This window comes from Micrasema longulum, unplaced genomic scaffold (genome assembly GCF_059751315.1).
Source record: "Micrasema longulum isolate JH-2025_06_02 unplaced genomic scaffold, ASM5975131v1 h1tg000073l, whole genome shotgun sequence".
NCBI lineage: Eukaryota > Metazoa > Arthropoda > Insecta > Trichoptera > Brachycentridae > Micrasema > Micrasema longulum.
The window spans coordinates 150,219-172,522 of NW_028277280.1; the positions used below are offsets into that span (position 1 = coordinate 150,219).

General features: G+C 30.0%; 1 protein-coding gene across 2 annotated transcripts in view; it reads right to left on the reverse strand.

The window, feature by feature from the left end:
* Positions 1 to 2,974: 2,974 nt before the first annotated feature.
* Positions 2,975 to 22,304, reverse strand: part of LOC148284952 (neuroglobin-like) — a 234,384-nt gene continuing 215,054 nt past the window's right edge. For both annotated transcript variants that reach the window (XM_088232186.1, XM_088232196.1), the window contains exon 4: positions 2,975 to 5,054. In XM_088232186.1, the coding sequence (XP_088088312.1) occupies positions 4,905 to 5,054 (150 nt within the window). In that variant the 3' untranslated portion in view covers positions 2,975 to 4,904. The remainder of the gene's footprint in view (positions 5,055 to 22,304) is intronic.

The following is a 22,304-nucleotide window of genomic DNA, read 5'->3' on the forward strand; positions in this document are numbered from 1 at the left end:
TCTGATATAATTTATTGATATTGATAATTCCCAAAGGGGTTGTATCCAGTTCCTGTCTACAAAAATTTGGACAATCAGAAAATGTTTTTACTTTTGCCTTTACATGGGTTCCAACGTACCTAAGTTTAGTCTAAAGGCGTAATCCGCTAGTTGTCAAATAATCATATTTTAGTTAGATAAAACTTTGAGTTTTTTTTTTATTTGAATGAAGATATTGTTTTTATCCTTTTTTATATTTTTAATGGCTTAATTTTGAACGGACAGCTTATATCTTAAGAATAGAAAAAAATATTTCATTTTCATACTTTTTATCAGGCTGTAGCCCCCCCCAACTTTTCAGTTTAATTTTCGTACATTTTCAAAATTTTAGCCGTACAAATAAATTTTCCTGGTATTTCGACAAAGAAAGCATTTTTCTAATATAATTCCTGGTAGCGCTAAACTTTCTCCTTCCTCGTCGCTTTTTTTACATTCTTTATTAAAATTGGTTTCTCTTTTCAATATCTTCTTACAACAAAATTGTTGGAAAGAATCCAACTCAACAATCTTATTATTCAACATCACGACAGTTTTCAAATGTTCCTATATAATAATTTTACAAGGAAAAATTGTGAAATAAAACAAAATAAGCTCTTAGTCATTTATATCTTAATTGGGTAATTCACGAAAGTTTACAAAATATGTCATTTTACAATACATTATTATGCTGGTACAGTCAATTGGCATAGTGTAAATATTTATGATTAGTGTTTTTCTTTTAGTCGCCATTACAATGCATCTTTTGTTCTGCGAAAAAATACATACTGACTTTAATAATTAGAAAGAGTTTTGAAAACAATTTTCAAAGGCGAATAATAATGTTGAAAATTAAATGTTAAAAATCATGAAAGATTTAATGATTAGCTTTATGCATATATATACGTATTTTATAATATTGAATAATTTTCATTATAATAAATAAAAAGCGTATATTCTCATATAAGTTTTAAATGAAAAAAATTAGATTCGACATGCATATCTGTACTTATAGGATAAAACACGGGAGTCCAATTTTTGCCGCTTTGAAGTTAAAAATGCAGAAATTATTGCAATAAGCTATTTTATTCGTGAATAACGAAGTCCATTTTTGTCATAAAAATGCTTTTTAAGGTCGAAATAAAAACGTGAAGTCCACTTTTACCATCAGTTGTTCCAGATACGCAACTTTAATATGGACTTTATATAAAAATAAAGATTATTTTACATTGAAAGTTGAATGCGATTCTCGTGGTTTTTCTTAAAAGTACAAATTGTATATTACCATGGTAACAGCAATAACAACAATACTTCAGACCATACATTCCATTCAATGAACTTTATCAGTAATTCGATTGTTACAAATTTTGAACTTTACCTTCGGAAAAAAAGACTTTAATTTCTATACATCAAACCATTTAAACTGCTAATTCTGGAGTAATATTTTAAAACCATTAATTGAATGAATAATTGACAATGACGTAACTACCAGGACCATTGACCATTTATAGACTCGATTATGCACAAATCTATTTTGTATTATTTTTCTTCTTTGATGTAATGTAATCTCTCATGATTTTTGGTGTATTGTGTTAAAAAAAATAAATGAAATAATTTTGAATTAAGTGTTACAATAAACAAAATGTGTGTTAAGTTACCAAATTACCAATCCAAAGATGCCAGTTAGAAAGTGAATGAGCTAATCGGTTAATTAAACAAGTAGAATGACGCCAGTATTACGAAGCATTCATTTATACTTCATATGAAAATATTACGTGTTCAAAAAAATTGCAGAATGTACAATAATGATATTTTTTGTTGAAGCCTAATATTTGGTTTAGTTATAGGGGAATTATTTTTTCGACAAAAATGCTATAACAAATCATTAAAATATATTTTAGAATATAAAGTAAATGTATAAACACTTTTTTTGTTCATTGTGAATTAATCGTGAAATCAATCAAAATTTTCAAGTCAATAACTATATCGTTTGTTTTATAATTAATATGTTAACATCATTGATCTCTTAAAGAGCTTAGGGTCTTCTATTTATGTATTCAACATACATACATCTAAACATTTTTAATACATACATACACACATTTTTAAATAATTGAATATGATTTCCATTAACAAAATGTCTCACATTTATATTCTATTTTCCCTATATGTAGTTTATTTAGTAATAACCATGATTTTTTTTTATTTTTTATTAAGCATATATAAAATAAAATGCTTAAAAACAAATCAACAAATTGCAACGACAAACAAAAATACAAAATAAACAAATCAAAACAATATTGCGATCAAAAGCTTTGTTAGAATCAAAAATTTAGTTATATATAATTGAAATAATTGTCATGAGACGACATTAATACGAATGCAATAGTAAAAAACATTTTCCTTTATAATTTTCAATACATTTTTAATGCCTATGTAAATAATAAAAGCAAGGGGTAAGTTTAAGTATATTTTACTGAATAGATACAAATTACTATGTAATAATACTCGTTCAACAATTTAATTTTAATAGCGTAATACATAATTTTAAATAAAACGATAAAACGTGTTTTTTTTTCAATGCGAAATAACTTCAAATTAATAAAAAAAGGCTAATATTTCTTGGAATGAATTTTTTTTTATTGTGTTCGACATAATCAAAATACAATATTTAAGTTATAGGTAGATAAAACACAAGCTTAAATTAGAAATACAATAATTATGGATGCTTTCTGTAACGCAATTTAGACAAATATAATGGAAAACATTAGGCCTAACACCAGATTTCTAATCACCTACATATTATACGATAAAAACACACATTTTCTACTAATAGGTATATGTATAATATGTAGGATTACAATACTCATCTAAAAAATTATTACACAACTCCCGGCATATAAATTAAAAAGGGAAAAACAAACAAAACACCAATTAAAATTTATACTTTGAATGACTGTTTTTCTTATATGTAAAAGAACACATTTTTAGTATCTAGTGTTAGGTAGTCGCTACAAAACTTGACAGAAATACATACAAATATTTAATAAATAAACTTATTTGATAATTGTACAAATGTTTTATACAGTACTGTACATACTAATTGAACAAACTTAATTTCTGCATTTTCAACTTAGGTAATAATTAAAAAAAAATAATTTGGCAACACACTCGTGATTTGCATGTTTGATAAATATCAGCATGTATCGCAGCTTATGAACGCACGTTTTAAGGTGTTTTACTAGTTTTTAATTTTTTTGTCAAAATTTTTTTTTTCTTAAATCAACGATTTCATCAAAGATCAAAAGACAGATCCATGACTGAACGCAAAATCGCACTTTAATAGTACTGGATTAACCATTTTATTGTGAACAAACTCATTTGTAAATCTATAGGCAATCTGTAAGAGTAATCTCTTTAAAGTCTATTGCATCACGATGGAAAAACTCATTTGGTCTATGATTCTAGTATGGTTTTTGGATAAGAAATTAGTCTTTATGCAAAAACCTTGTCAATAAAATGTCTGCTTGAGACCAAAGGAGGTTACACTTCGTATTTATTTGTGGTGATAAATTTGACAAATAAAACATTTTCTCAAACTATTTATCTTGTTTTAATTAATCTGTTTGGTACTGTATATACATATGTTGTGGATTTGTTAAGCAAAATGAAATAAGGGCATCTTATCCTCGAAGCTCAACTTAAAGCTTATCTCAAACACCAATCAATAAGAACGAAGGTCGCTAAGACAAGTATTGTACGCGAGAACTTGATTTTTCAGTTAGGCTGTATTCTTAGGGTTTCTTATTTAGTATATCCTCTCAAAAGTAACGCACAATTTTATAAATACAAAAGTACAAAGTATGAACTTGGATTGTTTTATCTGACTAGTAAGAGAGAACTGATAAAAAAAAATGTTTACTAAATAATTGTTACGTTTTTGTTAGAATAAATTGCGTGAAAATGGTAAGTTGAAAACAATTTATTGTGCTCATTTTCTAAAGATCCCAACAATTATTTACTTTCAATTTTTTTTTAATTTTTGGCGCAACTGACCTTAAGTCGCAAATCTAAGAATTTAATTTAAAAAAAAAAAATACTTCAAAATAAATTTTGTAGGATTCATTATGTTATACGTAAGCAAATTTAGATCAAATAAGTCAATAAATATTTTTGTGTTTTAGAAGATTCGAAATTGCCCGATTTACACTATTTAAACATATTGAATTTGCCCTAGGTCTGATTATCCTACAATTAAGTCAATTGTATTGGCTTAAAAGTAATATTTTACACAATGTACAATTTTAAATTAGTGATATTAAGTTTAAGTACCCAGGCGTGTATATATACTTTCGTAGGTAGGTCTATTTTTAAATCAACGTACACTTGAATTGACTTCTTATGATGAAATACGACACACATACATATGCGTACCTACGTTATTTCCACTTGAGTTGAATAAAAGTATAACATCGTGGCTAGAATTTTGTTTTATAAATGCAAATAAATAACTAAAGCAACATATTTTATGAGACGTATTTAATTTGTAATGTAAATAGCGTTCAGTTTTGATTAATTAATTCTATTTTGGTATGTTCCAGTTTTCCTAAAAGAGTTTTTGGTTGGATCCGATTAACGGCACATTACACAAAACATTCGATAAATTCTCAATTAAGGCATCAAATACATTTAACATCGACGATTATAGTTTATTTTCTATGTTCACATTCCTAATATAAGCATTTCACGTACGCCCCTGATAAAACGAGACGTTAAATTGACACACTATTTTCTGGAGCCCGCCATTTGCTTGTGCGCCATTTCGAAGAAGCCATTTTGTTTTGGCAGTCGCCATTTCACTATGGCTACCTTTGAGGGTCCCCTGTCGTTCACGCTGGTGGCGTCGTGTTCTTTTCAAATCCTTTAACCAGAGTTTCTATGATGAATTTAATGGTGACTTTGTAGATACTCTCAACGTTCGGAGTATAACGGTCCCCCAGTGTTGTTTCTACCGCTTCGAGGAATGGCTTCTCGATCCGCTGTAAAAGAAATTCGAAACATGAATACATATTACGTTTAATAAAACGAAATTCTGGAGAGCGCGATTTCTAGACGGGAAATTGCCTCTACGCGCTTTTTATCGTAAATTCATCAAAATAAAAGCTTCCTTTGTTACACCAGGTGGAAAATATAATGATCGCAAATAAGCCAGCCCAAATTCAGGCCCAGCTAATGATAAGGGATGTTTTACGTCAGATAGAAAGAATTTACAGAAATCATGAATTTGGTGAAGAAAATATTCCCAATAAATTGGAATGAAAAGTTTTTTTAAATTTGTCCGAGAATTAAAATAGTTTTTCGTAAATGAAAATGTACTGATAGCATATTTGTAAAAATACATCCAAAACGGCAGAACTTCCATGAAAAGTAAAATACGCCCTTTCGGTATTAGGTTAAAAATTTTGATTATTTTATTTGCTTTCTAAAATGGAAAAAAAAAACAAATCGGTTTTGACATAACGGAAAAATTAAGTACATGATGTATTTACAATAAACTTTTTTCGAGACGTACCCATCTCTGCGTCAGGACACTTATGTGCAAACTCTAATACACGCCTTCACCACTGTAATTACACAAAAATTAAAAACCCAACATGCTTATAGGACACATGCTATTAGAAGCTAACACCGTCGACTGATTATGCAGCAGTTTGCTTAAAAAATATTACGAGTGGAAGGGAGTAGTATGAATTTACTAAGCTAAGGATCACCATTACAATGGAATGTCGGCGTCGTATCGAATGTGAGTATAGTTCATATTCTGACGAAGAGACGGGTACGTGTTGAAATTGGTAGGAACAAAAATTCGGTAAGGGGTTATACGAGTACACAAATTTCTCATCACCATCGTTATCTATCCACACCTAATGGTGCATAGGGCACTGCATTAATACACATATATCAGCGTATCTAGTTCATTTTTTTGTTACATGTAGGCAAGACGATCTGTTTTATGCTTCAGGAGCCAGCCAGTCCAGGGATAGTGAAATATTCTGGTCTGAAAACACCCTTTAAACAAATATTTCATTTCAACCATGTCGGGAATGGAACTTGAGACCTCTTGCATGGTAGGCAATCGCGCTGACCATTAAATCACTAAGTGGTCGCATATCTGGAGCTACTAAAATACGAGTAGTCATGTTAACACAGTAAATATTCTAAACTTGTTGCAACAGAGAGGGAAAACATTTTTGAGAAGGGAATAGAAAGTGAACATTTTTAAATACGTATAAAGTAAAATCAATTTATATGTACGAAAATGTGTATATTTGTATGAAAATTTGAAGTACTTTTGTTGGTAACCTGAAATTGAACATGTTTCAAAACCAATTTTATGTGCATTATAAATTGTTTACGCTGAAAACTCGATTTTATTTAATGGACAATTTAAGAGAATTCTGTTACCGTCCTATTGAAATACGAACCCCGGTCAGAAAACTAATACTTCGGATTGGGTATGGAAAAGACAAGATAATTGTATTACAATAAAATTGTCAATTAAATATTGTGACCTATTTTTTGCAACTAATTGCGCATTGTTTGATAAAGTATATTTCTTCTGGAACCTTATTGGAGAGTTTCTTAGTGAAATAATGTTAAATTAACTAAGTTCCTAACGACAGTACGTTAAATCTTTCTACACGAACTTAAGTGTTCGAACTAAATCACAAAAAAAGGATTAAAGCTTCTACTGTCCCACTTTCTTTAGTGGAAGTTTGGCGTTGTGTAAGTTTCTAGAGCAAAAAATAAAACGCCATGTTCTGGAATTTTAGATGATTCTAAACTGTGAAACTGGATGTATCTAGGAGTATTTCAACTTCGATTTTTTTTAATGTCTCTTTTCTAGATAGTAAAGAAAATATTGTACAGTGGCTTGCCATATTATTAGACTTAGTGGAATATCGGGAAATTCTCCAAAATAGACTGTTGCCACAGTTATCACAATGGTTCCCCAATGGCGAAAATTACATTTTTTGCATGATGGAGCACCATGCCATAAGGCCAAGTCTTACGTAACTTTGCGGTTTAAAACAAAGTTGTTTAATTTTTTTAATTATAATGAATAACCACAAAGTTAGTGCTTCAATGATAAAATTTATAAAAATAGTTCTTTAAATAATTTAGGTGTTTACCAATTAAAATACAATTCTTGTCCTTCTGTTTACGTTGGAAGAACATCAAGAAATTTTGATATTCGTGTCAAATAACATATGAGGTGTCTTCACAATAACAATTTCTCCGAACTTGCAAATCACATATTCAATTTCAATCATGCCATTAAAAAAGCTTTAAAAAATTATGTTTCTTTGATCAATAACCAAATAACCTATCAACAAAGCCCGTTATATGATGTTTCAATGTAATGGTCACCCTAAACCTATCAAACTCAAGCTCCTTCTTCCATTCCCTCTCCTTTTTTTCAACTATGTATTTCTCAAACAATAAAAAAAAAATATCATCTTTTTAGTGCATGTTTGTTCTTATTAGTGCATATGCTTAATTAAATTCATGTCGTTTTGGTTTTATATTTTTGTTAAACAATTATGGTGATTCACTTGTTGGTTTAATTGGTGTATTGACGAAGAGACGGAAAGACACAGAAAAGTCGGTAAATGGTTAAATACAAATATTTGATTTCATTTATCAGACAATTTCATTATATAAAATAATTATTTTGGGCAAAAGTAAAAAAAAATCTTAACAGACTACATCAGTACAAAAAAAAGAAGCTAGCTTAAAATTGTCTTCACTACAGAATATGGAATTCTTCCAATTATCTGCATCCACAATAAACACAATTTATTTATCATGCGCTTTATCGCAGTTACGTGGCCGTGTAAAATTAATCATATTTTATTGTGATCGACCAAGTTATTTAAGGACTTTTTGACCACGTTAAAAAACGTCTGCAATTAAGCTGTTACTTGTGGGAGGTATTATCGGGGATAACGGTAGTGGCTCCAACATAAATACGTAGTAGTTAATAATTTTATTTTTTTAAATATATGCTAAAAATACTAAAAGTAATAATGCATGATAACACTTTGTTTACGAACATAATAAAATAATCCTGTTTTATTATTCGCATCCATTACAAATATGAACATAGTTTACTTTTATTTCACGTGTTCTAACACAATTCTGAAAGCCCGAGAAACATTTGCAAGGACATTTAAAGTTTAATAATCCTAAATCCTGTAAAACATTGCAAAATTTAATGGCTTTTACGGCTTAAGATGGTATTCCGTAAAGAAAAATACCCATTTGTACTCATTATTTTTGCATGAAAAAATCGTTGAAATATTTTAAGTGTAAACGAGAAGTATTTTCTCATATATATTATTGCGATGCTTAAGCACCTTACAGACAAATGCTAAGAGTGTTTATTTTTTTAAACGCCATTGTACAAAAAAAATTCATCCTACTTTTGTGTTTTAATGAAACACACTTTTGTAGCATATATTTTTTTTTTTTTTTAAAAAGAAATATTTGCGTTCTTATGATTTACCCAAATATTTAATTTTGAGGGCCATTTTCAACGAGTTGTAAATAACTCACTATTAGAAAATGGAATCGAGTTGGGGTAGAGTGGGATTCAAACCACGGACCTTTGGTCCGTGAGTCCGAGACACTAGCCGCAGGACCACAACCCGATCAACCCGGTTTTAGTTTTTGGTACCGCCAAGGGAACTCAAGACTTCAAATGCGGTGTGCGGTATGTGGTGGACAAGCTATTTTTTTTACCTTGTGCATTTCTATACAAATTAATTTATCTAAATAACGATTGTTGGCTTACTAGGGCACAAACTCCATTAGCCAAGAAAGGAATACAATAATCATTGCATTTAACTGCATATTTGTAATTGGTTGAATTATAGACATCATCGAATAAAGCGTGTTTTGATTTCACATTTAGCTAAAAATTGACGCATTTTATGACTTTCGTTTACGTATAAATGAACAACTATCAAATAGACTTGTAGCACGCACTCAATGAAAAGCTCAGCGGTGGTTGATAAAAAAGCTTTCAGATAAAGCTTTATAAGCGGTTCTCTCAATCCTTCAGGGAATTGCCTTTCTTTGAAAAGATAGCGCTCACTTTCAGTCTCACTCTGCCAAGAGCGTATTTTCAAAAGAACGCTAAAAGAGCAGTTGAATAAATACTTCAACGGATTCATAAGCATTAAAAAAGCAGCAATTAGTTCTTGAAAAAAACGCGAATGAAACGAGATAAAAAATAACAGGATTAGACATGATTTTTAAACTTTCTTGCAGCAAAAAAAGATGACTATTAAATTAATTAACATGCAATCATTTAAAAAACTCATTTTTGCAATGATTGTTGTAGATAAATTACAACATTTTATTATTTCTAGTTTTTAAACGATAATTTCCAAAACAAATAATGTTTTTTATAACGATAATATATAGGCCCTTTTCACACATGCCACGCAAATCCACCCGGCCCGGTAACTTCACCGCGTTCATCCTACAAACGCATATAAAACGTGTCGTAGGGTGAACCCGGAAAATTACCGGGCCGGGTGGATTGACGTGGCATGTGTAAAAACGGCCATACTCGAATAAAATTTCTTAACCTTTTCAGACCGGAGTTAATTCCTGTTGATCAAAAAAGTTTTTTTATTCTGTTATATTTAATTGTTTTGTTTTATTTTATAAGGAATTATTTAAACATTTTTGGTAAAATTATTTTTTTTTTCAGCTTTTATACTATGGAAACTATTCGACGTTATTTTTTTATGAACTTATATTCAACCGACATTTTTTTTTTTCATTCAAATGTGTTATTATCATACATAATCATCATCATCATCATCATTCCCTTTCCGCACCTAATGGTACCCAAGGCGCTGCATTAGTACACCAATTGCAGCGTATTTTGATCTTTATTTTTTGTAACATGACGGTAAGATGATCAGTCTTACGCTTCAGGTACCAGTCCAAGAATTATGAAATATTCTAGTGTAAAGACACCACTTTAAATAAATATTACAAATTGACCATGGCGGAAATCGAATCCGAGACCTCTAGCATGGCAGGTAAATGCGCTGACCATTACATCCCGAGGCCGACACAAGAGTTTTCTGTAAGCTGGTAGCCTTGACGTCTTAGTGCTGAAAAAAGGTTACTGTAAGAAATTATTATTATTTTACAATATTTATTTATTCAATCAAATTTATTTAATTTAACCAAAGTATGTTTCGAACTCGCATTACATATCATTTATAAGGACGACTGGAATTCCCTACAAAAAAAACCAGTTGGAAGCCAGCTGTCAAAGTTAAAATCGAACTTTTCTCTTTAATGCCGATTACAGACGTATGCAAAAACAAATAGAGGCGAACTTAGGAGTTTTAGTAATTAAACAAAAAAACTCGCCGCTTTTGAATTTCGGTAGGTACGAGAGTTAAAAATCTTTTAATTCGTGTATTTTAATAAACAGCCGGGGTGAAAGACATACAAAGAAAAAAATTGTTTTTTCTTTAAAATGCATAGCTTTTTGCATGCATTACAAAGAAACAGTAATTTTCGTAAATTGTTTAACATAACTACAATGTTAGTGAGCAAAATATAACACCTTAGAATAGGTAGTTCCATATAGTAGTGTAGGATTTAGCTTGTTGGTGCAGGAAGCTCCTACCTCAGTTGGAAATGTCAAAAGAAAACGCGTTTTACTTTTTTGTATTTATTTCATGTTGAATAATCTACAGAATTTAGTTTTGCGCAAAAGTAATGACCATAACTGGATTGAACTAATCTTATATATTATTATTTCTAGGTCTCAAAACATAAGTTCGCGATCTAGAACAGGTGGTAATATCTTAATTCCTAAATTAAAAACAACTACTGCACAACATCAGTATACTTACAAACAACGAACAAAGATAATAAAAAGTACAGTCAGGAATACAATATATTTAAGAAAGAAGTTAATACCTTTTTTGTAATTTAAATATGTTATTTTTTAAATATTATCGATTAAAATAAAATAATCTATTGTAAGACGTCACTCCCCCTTATGAACACAAGAATTGTTTATTTCTTTTACGTAATGGGAAACGTTAATGTAAATATATGTATTTGATTATTGTAAAAAATGTATTTAGTTGTAATATTGTATTTTAATTTGTTATTAATAAATTTAAAAAAAAAATATAAAAATATTTATATAAAGTGTTAGGTACACATTTTTTTTAAATTTACAAGAACATTACTACAGTTTCAAGAGAGCACTCCTCCCATCGAAGGGTGATATAAAACTAATATAGTAAACTCAGAATTTTGTTTAAAATGTCATAGGCAGTAATATGAACAATTTAGAAATAATAGAAATTGACAAAAATTTAAATTCTGAGAACAATTTAAATAATAATCACACATTTAATCACCCCTCGCCTTTGTTGACTATGTTCTCTTTGTGACCTCCCCCCTCCCCCCCTCCCCCCCTCACCCACTGACCCACGTAGACCCGCGTCTGTTAACACTCTCTTAGCCGAGTGCTGTCCTCCCACATAGTAAATCTTAGGCTTAATTATTGTAACTTCCACTTATATGCTAAATTTTGAGAAATAAGTTCTACTAAACGTTCTTTCCCTCATTGATCATGTTTCTACATCTGTACTTTAGATAAATATCCATATATATGCTCACACCTTAGATAATTGGAATAAAAAACCCCCTGATTTAAGTTTCAGTGATTAATCTGTATATTTTTTGTTTAAATTCAATGAAATTGTAAAGAATATTCTGTGTTTATTATATTTATTTTATATCACCCGTCGATGGGAGGAGTGCTGTCCCGAAACTGTAGTAGGGTTCTTGTAAAATAATAAAAATTTTGTAACACTAATAACAAAGTTTTATTTTCATAATAATTTATAATGAAGTGTAACGAAGTGAATGCCGATTCAATTAACAATATAATTAATTAATTATAGTTAGTTAAACCTTAAGGTTTAAACCTTATCTTTTATATGTTGTTTTATCATTTCGACTGTTTGTTTCTGTAAAATAAATAAGTAATTACGTGTTGCAATGTTAAAATTATTTGTAATCAAGTAAAAGCAATCAATGAATCGAAGTTTTTTATTCAATACCCAAATAACATTGGTTTTATTAAGGTAACAAATTTTATTTTGCTGCCATTGAATCATTCTAAATTGAATTGGATTCCAAAACATAACAATTTTCTCTTAATGATGAAAATAATCTGCCATCAGGTAATACTGTATAAATTTCTATTTTGGTAGTGTTTTTTGTTTCATTACGGAACCAATTTTGTAAAAAGTGTTAGCGCGTATGTTTTACACTAATTTACATAGTTTATCATTTAATCACGAGCCTCACGACAAACTAAGTAAATTAATTCTATAGTTGGTCATATCTTATGTAATATTTTTTTCATTGCTTGAATACGTTACAACGATATTTATTTATTTTATTTATTTATTCATATTTCACTCTTACAAACTATAAACAATAATAAAAATAATGACCTCACTGGGGTTACCCGTGCCGAAGACACTTACCAATATACTTTTTTGAAATGTTTTCACATTTGAGAATAAACAAAAAAGACTAAACTTATAAAAATATATAATTAACAAAATATTCAGAATGTTTTAAAAACTAGGTATATTTGCTTATTTATATTATTTATATTACAAAACGCACAATGAAAATAACAAAAACCTAACATAAGCTATACACTTGTGGAACAGTTGATTCAATATTGGTTTGGGCGAATGAGACAATCCATTTTACTTCTACCTAGCTCCACTATCCATTTTTTTATATTCTTTTTAAACATTTTTTTGTTACTAATTGTTTGAATAGATAGTTTAATATTGACTGAATATGCTACCCCACGCAAGTTTTATTATATCTGTCATATCATATGAATTTTTTTTTTTACTGAAATTTACTGCAACAGAGAGAAGAAACATTTTTAAGAAGGGAATAGGGAAGTTTAGGCCTTTTTACATTGTGTAACATTCATCATTCTGCCTTCGTTTAAACATCCAATGAATAGTTAATTAAAGCATTATTATGTGTTGTGATTTATTTCCCGTTTCTGGGTAGCCATGTTATTGACATTTTGTTTGGACTATTACGTGGTTCTCCTTTTAAATATCAGAAAAACTCACAGACTGAACTCGTGTCGTCACGGGTGGAATAATTTAAAAATCACAAAACTTAATAGCGATGACAATATGATACAAAAATATAAAAAATACCCTTATTATGGTTAGTTCGATAGTCTATCAACAAATAAAAATGCATAAAAAATATATATATATTGCTCATCCGCAGTTTGGTTTATATCTAAATTTAGGACTTTATTTAAATACAAAAAACATTCGTCGTAACGCATTAAACATTTAAATTATGAAATTGTCTAAATTATAATCCACTTTAAGTTAATGTTGCTGAATTAATCCAATAATTGACAGCAGCCTTTGATTTTAGATAAACATTCAAAGTCTCTTAAAATCATCTTGCTATAATAAAGTTTCCTTTACCATATTTTACAGTTGGCTGCGTCAAAACATTTATTAGCTTTGCTTACAAAGTCTACTAAGAACTTTGATCAATTGAGCTTTGAAACTTTATCCTAACATTCTCAACAAGTACATATATTTTTTATGTTAATCAAATTGAATTATTATAGTGACAGTGTCTTGCTAAAATTACAAAAAAATTAACTATATACTATGTTTTATTACAGGTACACGTTATGTTATTGTATTGTAAACTTTTCAAAAAAAGCATAAATTGTAAAGGTAACAGATTAAAATAGTATAACATTGAATTGAAATTGAAAATCTGAATAAATTTGAAATATTGAGTATTATAACAAAGATAGAGAATATATTTTTTTAAAAGTCAATACGGAAGTATCAGCTTGATTTACAGGGCCTAGACCTGTCATTTGTTTGATTAAATATTTAGTTAGACAAACGTTTTATTTATTTTACTTCATAAAAGTAAAAAAATAGAAATATGAAATAAATAATAATGTTCGAACATAGGCAGAATTATATAAAATATATACCAAAATTGAACTTATGTTGTGCGTTAATAAATACATTTATATTGATACAAGTCTTCAAAAGCAAACAGAAAAAATAAGAGGAAGAGAGGATTTAAAAAAAAAAAAACATAAAATTGTCACTATTCAGGCAAAAGCCACTAACCCGAAAAATTACAGTTTTGAGCTCAATTCTTATATTTTCTTCTTTTTACTACCTCTCATAGATTGCATTGTCCAGATTATAAAGAAACAAATCACAAAATTTAAGCCACCTTGTCTTATTGAAATTTTTCTAGATATTTTTCGATGTATCAGAAGGAAAAAAATACCCATGGAATAATTAAACATACATTAATGAATTATGTTGTGTGCAAAAAACCTCTAAAATACAAAAATCTGATTTTTCCTTGGTCACCAAACTTTCAAATTTGCGATTTCTCAAAATGATGTGTTTTGGGTTAGTGACCTTTGCCTGAATGGCGTCAATATGGTTCTTCAGACGTGATTAAAAAAAAATACTGTTCTAAAATATTTAAAAGTAAGTGAATAATTAATATAATGATAATAATAATGACTTCATTAACATTCAAAGTATCTTTGTTATATTTGAATTAAAATGCTCTTTTATCTCCATTCGTTTATGAAATTTGTTGTTTTATTCTCATCAACATTTAATCAAATGATTTATTAGCTTTCATTGTAAGCCAGTCTTATCAGATTAAAGTTTACGATTTAATTAAAAAATCTAAGTTTTGCGGGAAACATTTTTATTCTCTAGTGTCTGTACCACGTTAGTGATGAAATGATTTGAATTTTAGATAACAGAATAAAAACCCAATTACATTAATTTGAATACCGTAACCCGGGGTGACTTTATACCATAGCAATGATCGTGAATATTGGAAAATCTTGCTCAATGTATCAAAAATAAAATATAACACAAATATTTTTAAAAAATGAAACGTACGTTATTTACATTTATTTAAATACAAACATAAAAATTTTAAATTTGAATCTGAGTATCCTACATGGTGGGATACTTTGCGTGTTGTTAAGATGTTTATTAAAAATTGTGTTTGAGTAACAATTTTTACTTTTGGTATTTAAAAATATGCATGCTTCCACTATCCATTATTTTGTTTCCCAAATCAATACAGGGATTATTGCCTCATAGAGTTAGGTATCCCTTATTTTTGTATGAATTAATAAAAAAATTACAAAACCAAGCAAAAATCATATTAATAGTGTTTTGACGCTATGTATACTTTTGTGTCAAAACATTTTCTATCAAAAGTGAGCGCATGTAAAAATGTTATTGCATTTTTTTATTTTATTTATATATACGTCCAATGGGCATTTTTAAGGACATATTTATACAAAGAAAATTATTATAAAGGAAAGTAGAAATACACAATGGTACATAGTATACTTGGTGGAAGTGGAAGCGGGAGAGATGTGTTATTAAATTTGTTTCAGTGATCGTTTGAAAGAAGACAACTTGTTATCAAAGAAATTAAAACTGGTATGTTTGTTGGCAAAACCATTGTTAGTTATATGGTTATCGGTATGAAAGAGTAATTTTTGTCTAGGGTTTCTAGATGGTATATTTAATTTTATTGAGCTCAGTAGTTCAGGCGCATAAAAGAGTGAGTTGAAATAATAATACTATTAAAATAAAAATATCACGTCGACAAATTATTTTAGATAACTAACAACCTCAGGGTATCCAAATATTTGTTGTTTACACGTAATATTATTCGCAACAAAGTATAATTTTAACGCAAAGTATACGAGGAAGGCGTTAAGTCACCCCGGTTTATGATGTTTAAAATGGCGTTTATTACAAAACAAGACATTTTGAAGATTTAACCATTTTTGTAAATTTTATTTAATACTTTCAAAGTCTTTTCAGTAAATAAATGGTGCGATAAAACCTAACCTCAGTAATCTGTTCTTGCCGCGTTAAGTGTTGGTCCATAACAATGACAATATTTTTAACCGTTTTTGTGAAAAGAATCCCATTTTGGTGGATTACTAAGGTAGGAAAGATTGAAAAAATTAGAGAGGAGATTTGTCTATGGCTAAAAATTATAATCGCCTTGGATTTTTTTGGATTGATCGGTAAGCCGTTTTATTTGGACCAATACGAAATCAGAATTTAGATCAGCATATTAGCATCAGAGACAAGTTGCAACATCGATGTTGTCCCAAAAACTCTTCCAAAATAAAAAAAAAACTTCACACATTTAGTAACTGATAGAAAAGGAATATAATTCATCACTGTAATTGGGCCTGTTGGCCTCTTATGGTGCAAAAAAAACCAATTAAAACAAGTGTGTAATTAGATACAAATCTATTCTGGCCTTTAAATTCTTGTAACTAAGTTTACCCCGGAGAAACTCACCGAGAAAGAGGCATGGCTAATTTCTCAACGTATCCTTCTTGAGAATAGATCAAGCTGGTTCATTTTATTATTACAGCGGGTTTATTAGGGTGATGTTGTATTTGTCTTAAGGCAGAATTTTTCCGAACGATCCTTTACAAATGTTATCATTACTATGTAAATGATCCACAGAACCTTCTCGACTTTGGCTTTGACCGTATCAAGAAAAACCGTTTCCAAGAAGAGTGAGGAATTCGATATTCTCAGTAATTTGTTTTCGACGTCTTGATAATAATTTTTTTTCTCTTCGGCTAATAAAGGAAAATAAACCCACGGAAAATAAAAGACTTATTCCACCTTGACAAATAATAATAGAGGCGCTTTAATGTTTTGCTTTTACGTCCAATTATGTATTTACGAAATTTTGTGTACTCGCAAACATGTTTTCTTTGTCTTGATGGTAAAAAAGACTAAGTGAAAATATTTGAAACACGTAAGATTTATACAAAAAAAACACAAAAGTGTTAATCGGTCTGTGTATTAAATCACCATTTTTTTGAACCCAGAACTTGATCATTAGGTGCAAGATATGTACATATTTGTATTTATTAAGATTTTTTACGACTAAAATTATGTGTCAAAAACATTGCATTTAATGAAAATACATTATTATATATTAATGTCCCAAAACATCGTTTTTGATGTAAAAACAATATTTTGACATTTGAATCTCAAGTTCTCAGCAGTGTGTTAAATACATTTGTATTCCAAAACATTGTACCTGGTGTAAATACAATATTTTGGCGTTTGTCATTTACATAAACATATTGTCAAGTATATACATTATTTTTGTTCATAAAAAAGGGTAAGGAACGGTTTGCTTAAAAATGCGATATTTTTATAAATTAAAATATGAGGAAAACTGAGAAAGACATGGCATGACCAAATCCAACAAATATTTGAAGATGGACATGTCAAAAGTCGGAACAATCAGCGCGCGTGTATGAGAAAATGTTTAAATGAAGAGGTAGCGAGATCTGTGTGCGAAGACAGAGTGATACCCTCTCTGCCTAACCTTACGGAAAAACGACATGATGGTTTGTTTGTTTGTTTGTTTTGAAAATATAGATTATCTTTAGTACGTTTCGGTACAAATTTTTTGTAAAAAATTGTAGATACAATATTTTAGCTTTAACCCATCTACATATGTATATACATATAATAAATTTAAATTACATTTGCATTGATTTAAAAGCTGCTGAGTGCGGGTAACTGGTAAATTCAATAATTTATTAGTACTATAATGATTACTGTGAAATAAAACATAAATCTATTTGGTCTATGTGGGATGCAAAAATTGATGAAATTTATCAGCTCAGAACAATCTATTTTATATATTAGGAGCCGTGTCGAAATTGGAAAATACTACTACTACTACCATCCAGCCATTTCCCCGTAGGGGTGGGCAGAGAGAATGAACCGCCACACACGTCTATCCTGGCAAACATTTATAGCTTCTTCCACATTCATCCCACGTTACCATTCATTTTCGCCATATATACTTGTTTCCCATTCTTTCGTCATTTATTAGTTCTACATGACCAAATTATTCCACAGACTCTATCTTATTAATTATATTTGACTCAGATTTACACTCTCGCCTGATTTCATCATTCGTATCCCTGTCACACATTCGTCTAAGAGATCGCATTTCCACGTTCACTCTCCTTTCATCCTTCCTCTGCCATTTCCATGTTTCACTTTCATACATAATTGGGATTAAACCTTCATTGTTCACTGCCAGTTTAGCTTCGATTGACATAATTTTATAAGTATTTACCGTGCTTAGTGCGCCGTTCATTTTGTTGCCCACATTCACTTTCCTTTCAACATCTTTTTCTAGTCTTCCATCTCTTGAAAACATTCTTACCAAATACACAAAGCCTTCTTCTTGTTCAAAACATTCGTTGTTTTAATTTATTATGCAATCAGTAACCTCACTTCCCCTTTTAAATACTATTACTTTTGACATAATTGCGTTCATCACCAATTCGCTCTCTAGACATACATCATGCATTAGACGATAAGACTATTTGTGGTGAATCCTCCAAAGACATTCCGAAAAAAAAGTCGCCAAACTAAAGGCAAGACGTGAATCCAGTGCAAAGCCTCCTATCATTGGTGCTATATGGGCCTGCCACACACTCGACAAGTGGCATGGGAAGTAGCGAGGAAAGGAGGCATAGACGTAGTGTGGTAACATTACTCGTCATGCCGCTCGTCATGCTCCTCGTCGTGCCCATCGCTCCCTATTTTGTCGGTTTTTTGAGCGCGAGTCAAAGGGCCGGCAATATGAGCGCGAGTGGGGCCACATAATCGCGCGGTCGCAGTACGCATCGAGCGCTCACACAAGACGCGCACGTCATTTTTAAATGATGTATATTTCTTTGTATGACATTTCTTTTACTATTTTTGTTATTTTTTTTTTTTTACAATATACAGAAGAGGTGAAACAAAGTACCTATTAAAAAAAGGATAATCACATTTAAATGAAATACATATTAATGAAATTATATTATTATTACTGAAATTAAATTATTGTATTATTATTACCTGTGAAAATAGCAAACAAAAATCCTACAAAGGCATGGCCTGTTCGTGGGTATACAAGAAATGTTTATGAATTTTTGCTCCTATAATAAATGGACATATGTAATATTTTTGTGTTATATAAAAAAGAGAAAAGAAAATATTCTGTTAAAGACTATAAGGTACTTTTTTATTTTATAGTAATTAAAAAAGGAAATAAAAAATATATAAAAAACATAAAAATATTCCATCATTCCATATTAATATACATTGATATAATTAGCAGCACTAAAAATGCATAGCGCGCTCGCTGTCACAGTTTCATCGTCCATTGTATAGAAAAACAAATGACAAGCGCGGAACGTCGCGATTAATTGCGCGAGTAGAGCAGTGTGTGGGCGGAGAGGGCAACATCGGGCGAGAGGGCGGCAGCGCGAGGGGCATGGGCATGAGCAGCGCAAGGAGCATAGTGTGGCGGGGCTAATAGTGCTCGGAGGCAATTAATATCGATTTCATGTGTGATTATCGCATGCATTTTTTTTTAAATTCATAGTATCCAAATTCGGAGCAGTTTGTTGAAAATATTGTTTTACTATTAATTTGTTTAAAATGATGGCATTTGTACGGTTTTTTTTTTTTTTTTAATATTTTATTGTGATTTTATGTTACATGGCTACATTCCCAAAAATTTTTATGTGCAATAAATATTTGAAAATAAATTAATAAGATTTTTTTTCCCTAATTTATTCCATATTCGGTGTATCTTCTCTCCTAATTATTCATAAATTAATTAGGAAACATAAACATTTGGATATAATTGTTTTGTTGGTAAACCTGGAACACGTTCTAATAACAACCGAACAAAATATCCGGGACATTCTATGTAGTAATACTGAACTAATTGTGAATAAGTTTATTCTTACGATAGCGTAACTCTCGAACAGGCTTTGAATTTATATTTCTGTACCGAAACAGCTCAAATATTCTGACATAAGTAATAAGTTCTGTGGCCGTCCTACATTTCTATTCCGAAATAGTACGCCATTTCGCGTAATATACAGTTTAGCGGTTAAAGTTTTGTCAGGCGAGTTGTTTGGTGAATAAAATAATAACTCAGGTATTCATAATTTTGCAAACAGGTTATTTGAATTTCACGTGTTTCGACTCAAACAAATTTCGAGCTTTGAATTATTGTTGTGGAAAATATTTTACGAAAAAGTAGTCAAAATGTTTATTTAAATTTGTTGCAACAGAGAGGAAAAACATTTTTGAGAAGGGAGTTTGGAAATCTAGGCATTATCGGGGCTTATCACCTGTCATTGGCTGGTTTAAGTCACCACTTTACACACTGTGAAACATTCACCATTCTGCCTTTGTTTGAACATCCACATTTACTCACCTCTTCCATCTTTCACTTTTGTGAAGTAAAAGAGCTAAAACCTTTATCATGTGGGTGAGATTCATCCGGCTGAACCAATTCACCTACTAAACAACTTTGCAACAAATTTAAATATGAATAACTCCCTAGGGAGGAAAACCAAACAGTCTGCAAGCATTTGAACATATTCAAAACATTTCTAAAAATATTTATTTACTATATATGTTCGTACTAACTCTCAACCAAATCCATATCTACCTACCCTTCCTTCCCATTTCCTAGCGCACTCCATGCAACAATAATTCTACGTGGGATTGCCGGTAACAACATTAAAAATAGCGCATATAGATTCCATAATAAAATACCAAAGGGGAAATACAATTTCTAAATCTACATAATTTGTCAAAAGCATTGAATGTTTCTATCTATCCATTAATATGTTTTTCTTACTTGTTAAATACAAAAAAAAATATACAAGCATTCTAACACAGTTTTGTTTCCGATAAAAAATAAAATCACCCCAGAACCTTGCGTTCCATCCAGTGATCATAATAAAAAAAGGTTTTTCACTGAATAGAAAATATCCCAAATGAATTTTTGGTACGTTTCTAGGAGTACCATTTATTTATTTGTTTGAGAAAAATATATTTTTGGAGATTAGAAAAAAGATGAAGTACCTTTGAACCAATCAAATCCAAAGTCTCCCTAAAATAACTTTATTTTCCCTCATATTTTCATCGCGGGGGATAACGTTTATAGAATGACGTTTGAATAGCCTTCATCTAGAAACGTCATTTCTGATATTCCTAAGGGATGAAGTACTATGAAAACGTATAAAAGTTTATATCCGTGTTGATAGTACACGATATATATTTTAGATAGGCAATATTTATACAAATATTTCAACAGAGACGAACGAATTATCATTGGTAGATATCTCAACCTAGGAATCATTAGATTATGTAAAAATCAAAGCATTTACAAAACTTACCACCTATTGTTCAAATAATAATTTCTCACACTGTAAAACAATAATTATTCTGCCTACATTTGAACAACGAATGCATATATTCTCCTACCTCTCGTTAATCTGCATAGAGTTAGTATTCCTTGGAAATAAAAAAGTCAATTATACTTTATGTGCAGATGGCTATGTCAGGTGCAACAAGGACTTTTATTTAAATCAAACGAGTAGTGGAGACGATTTCTGGTTTCCTAAAGTGACACTGACTGGAACTTAATAAAAACCGGTTTGATTGGACTTCGTAGTTTTCAATTAGTTGCCAGAAAATCTCAGAGAATCTCAGAAACTCTCAGAAAAACTAGAGACGTCTCCACGTTCTGTAAATAAAGCGTATGTTATGTACTTTTCGTTAATTTTTGTTTTTTATTTTGTATAAAATTATAAGAAAAAGTACAATTCCTTACATTATGTCCATGTACTTGTCATTTTCTCAAACTGAATGGTTTGGTTAAGTAGGAAGAAATTGCCTAAGGCAATATGCCCGCCCCTATGTGTTTATTTATTATATATATTTTTATTTTTATTTTATTAGGGAAATCAACAGTTCTACATACATATTTTTTTAGTAAACAAACAGATATAGTGTATAAGCTCAGAACTAATAACAGATTTCCACATAGTATACAAAGTTAGTAAAGAAAATATATGTTACATATCAAATAAATACATATAAAAATGTTATTTTCATGTACTCAATAATCAAAGATTTTTTAAATATTAATTTTAAGAACATTAAGTTACTGTAAATTGGGCGGGATAAGGACAAAAATGCTTGAAGAGAGGATAAGGAGGGGGGGGG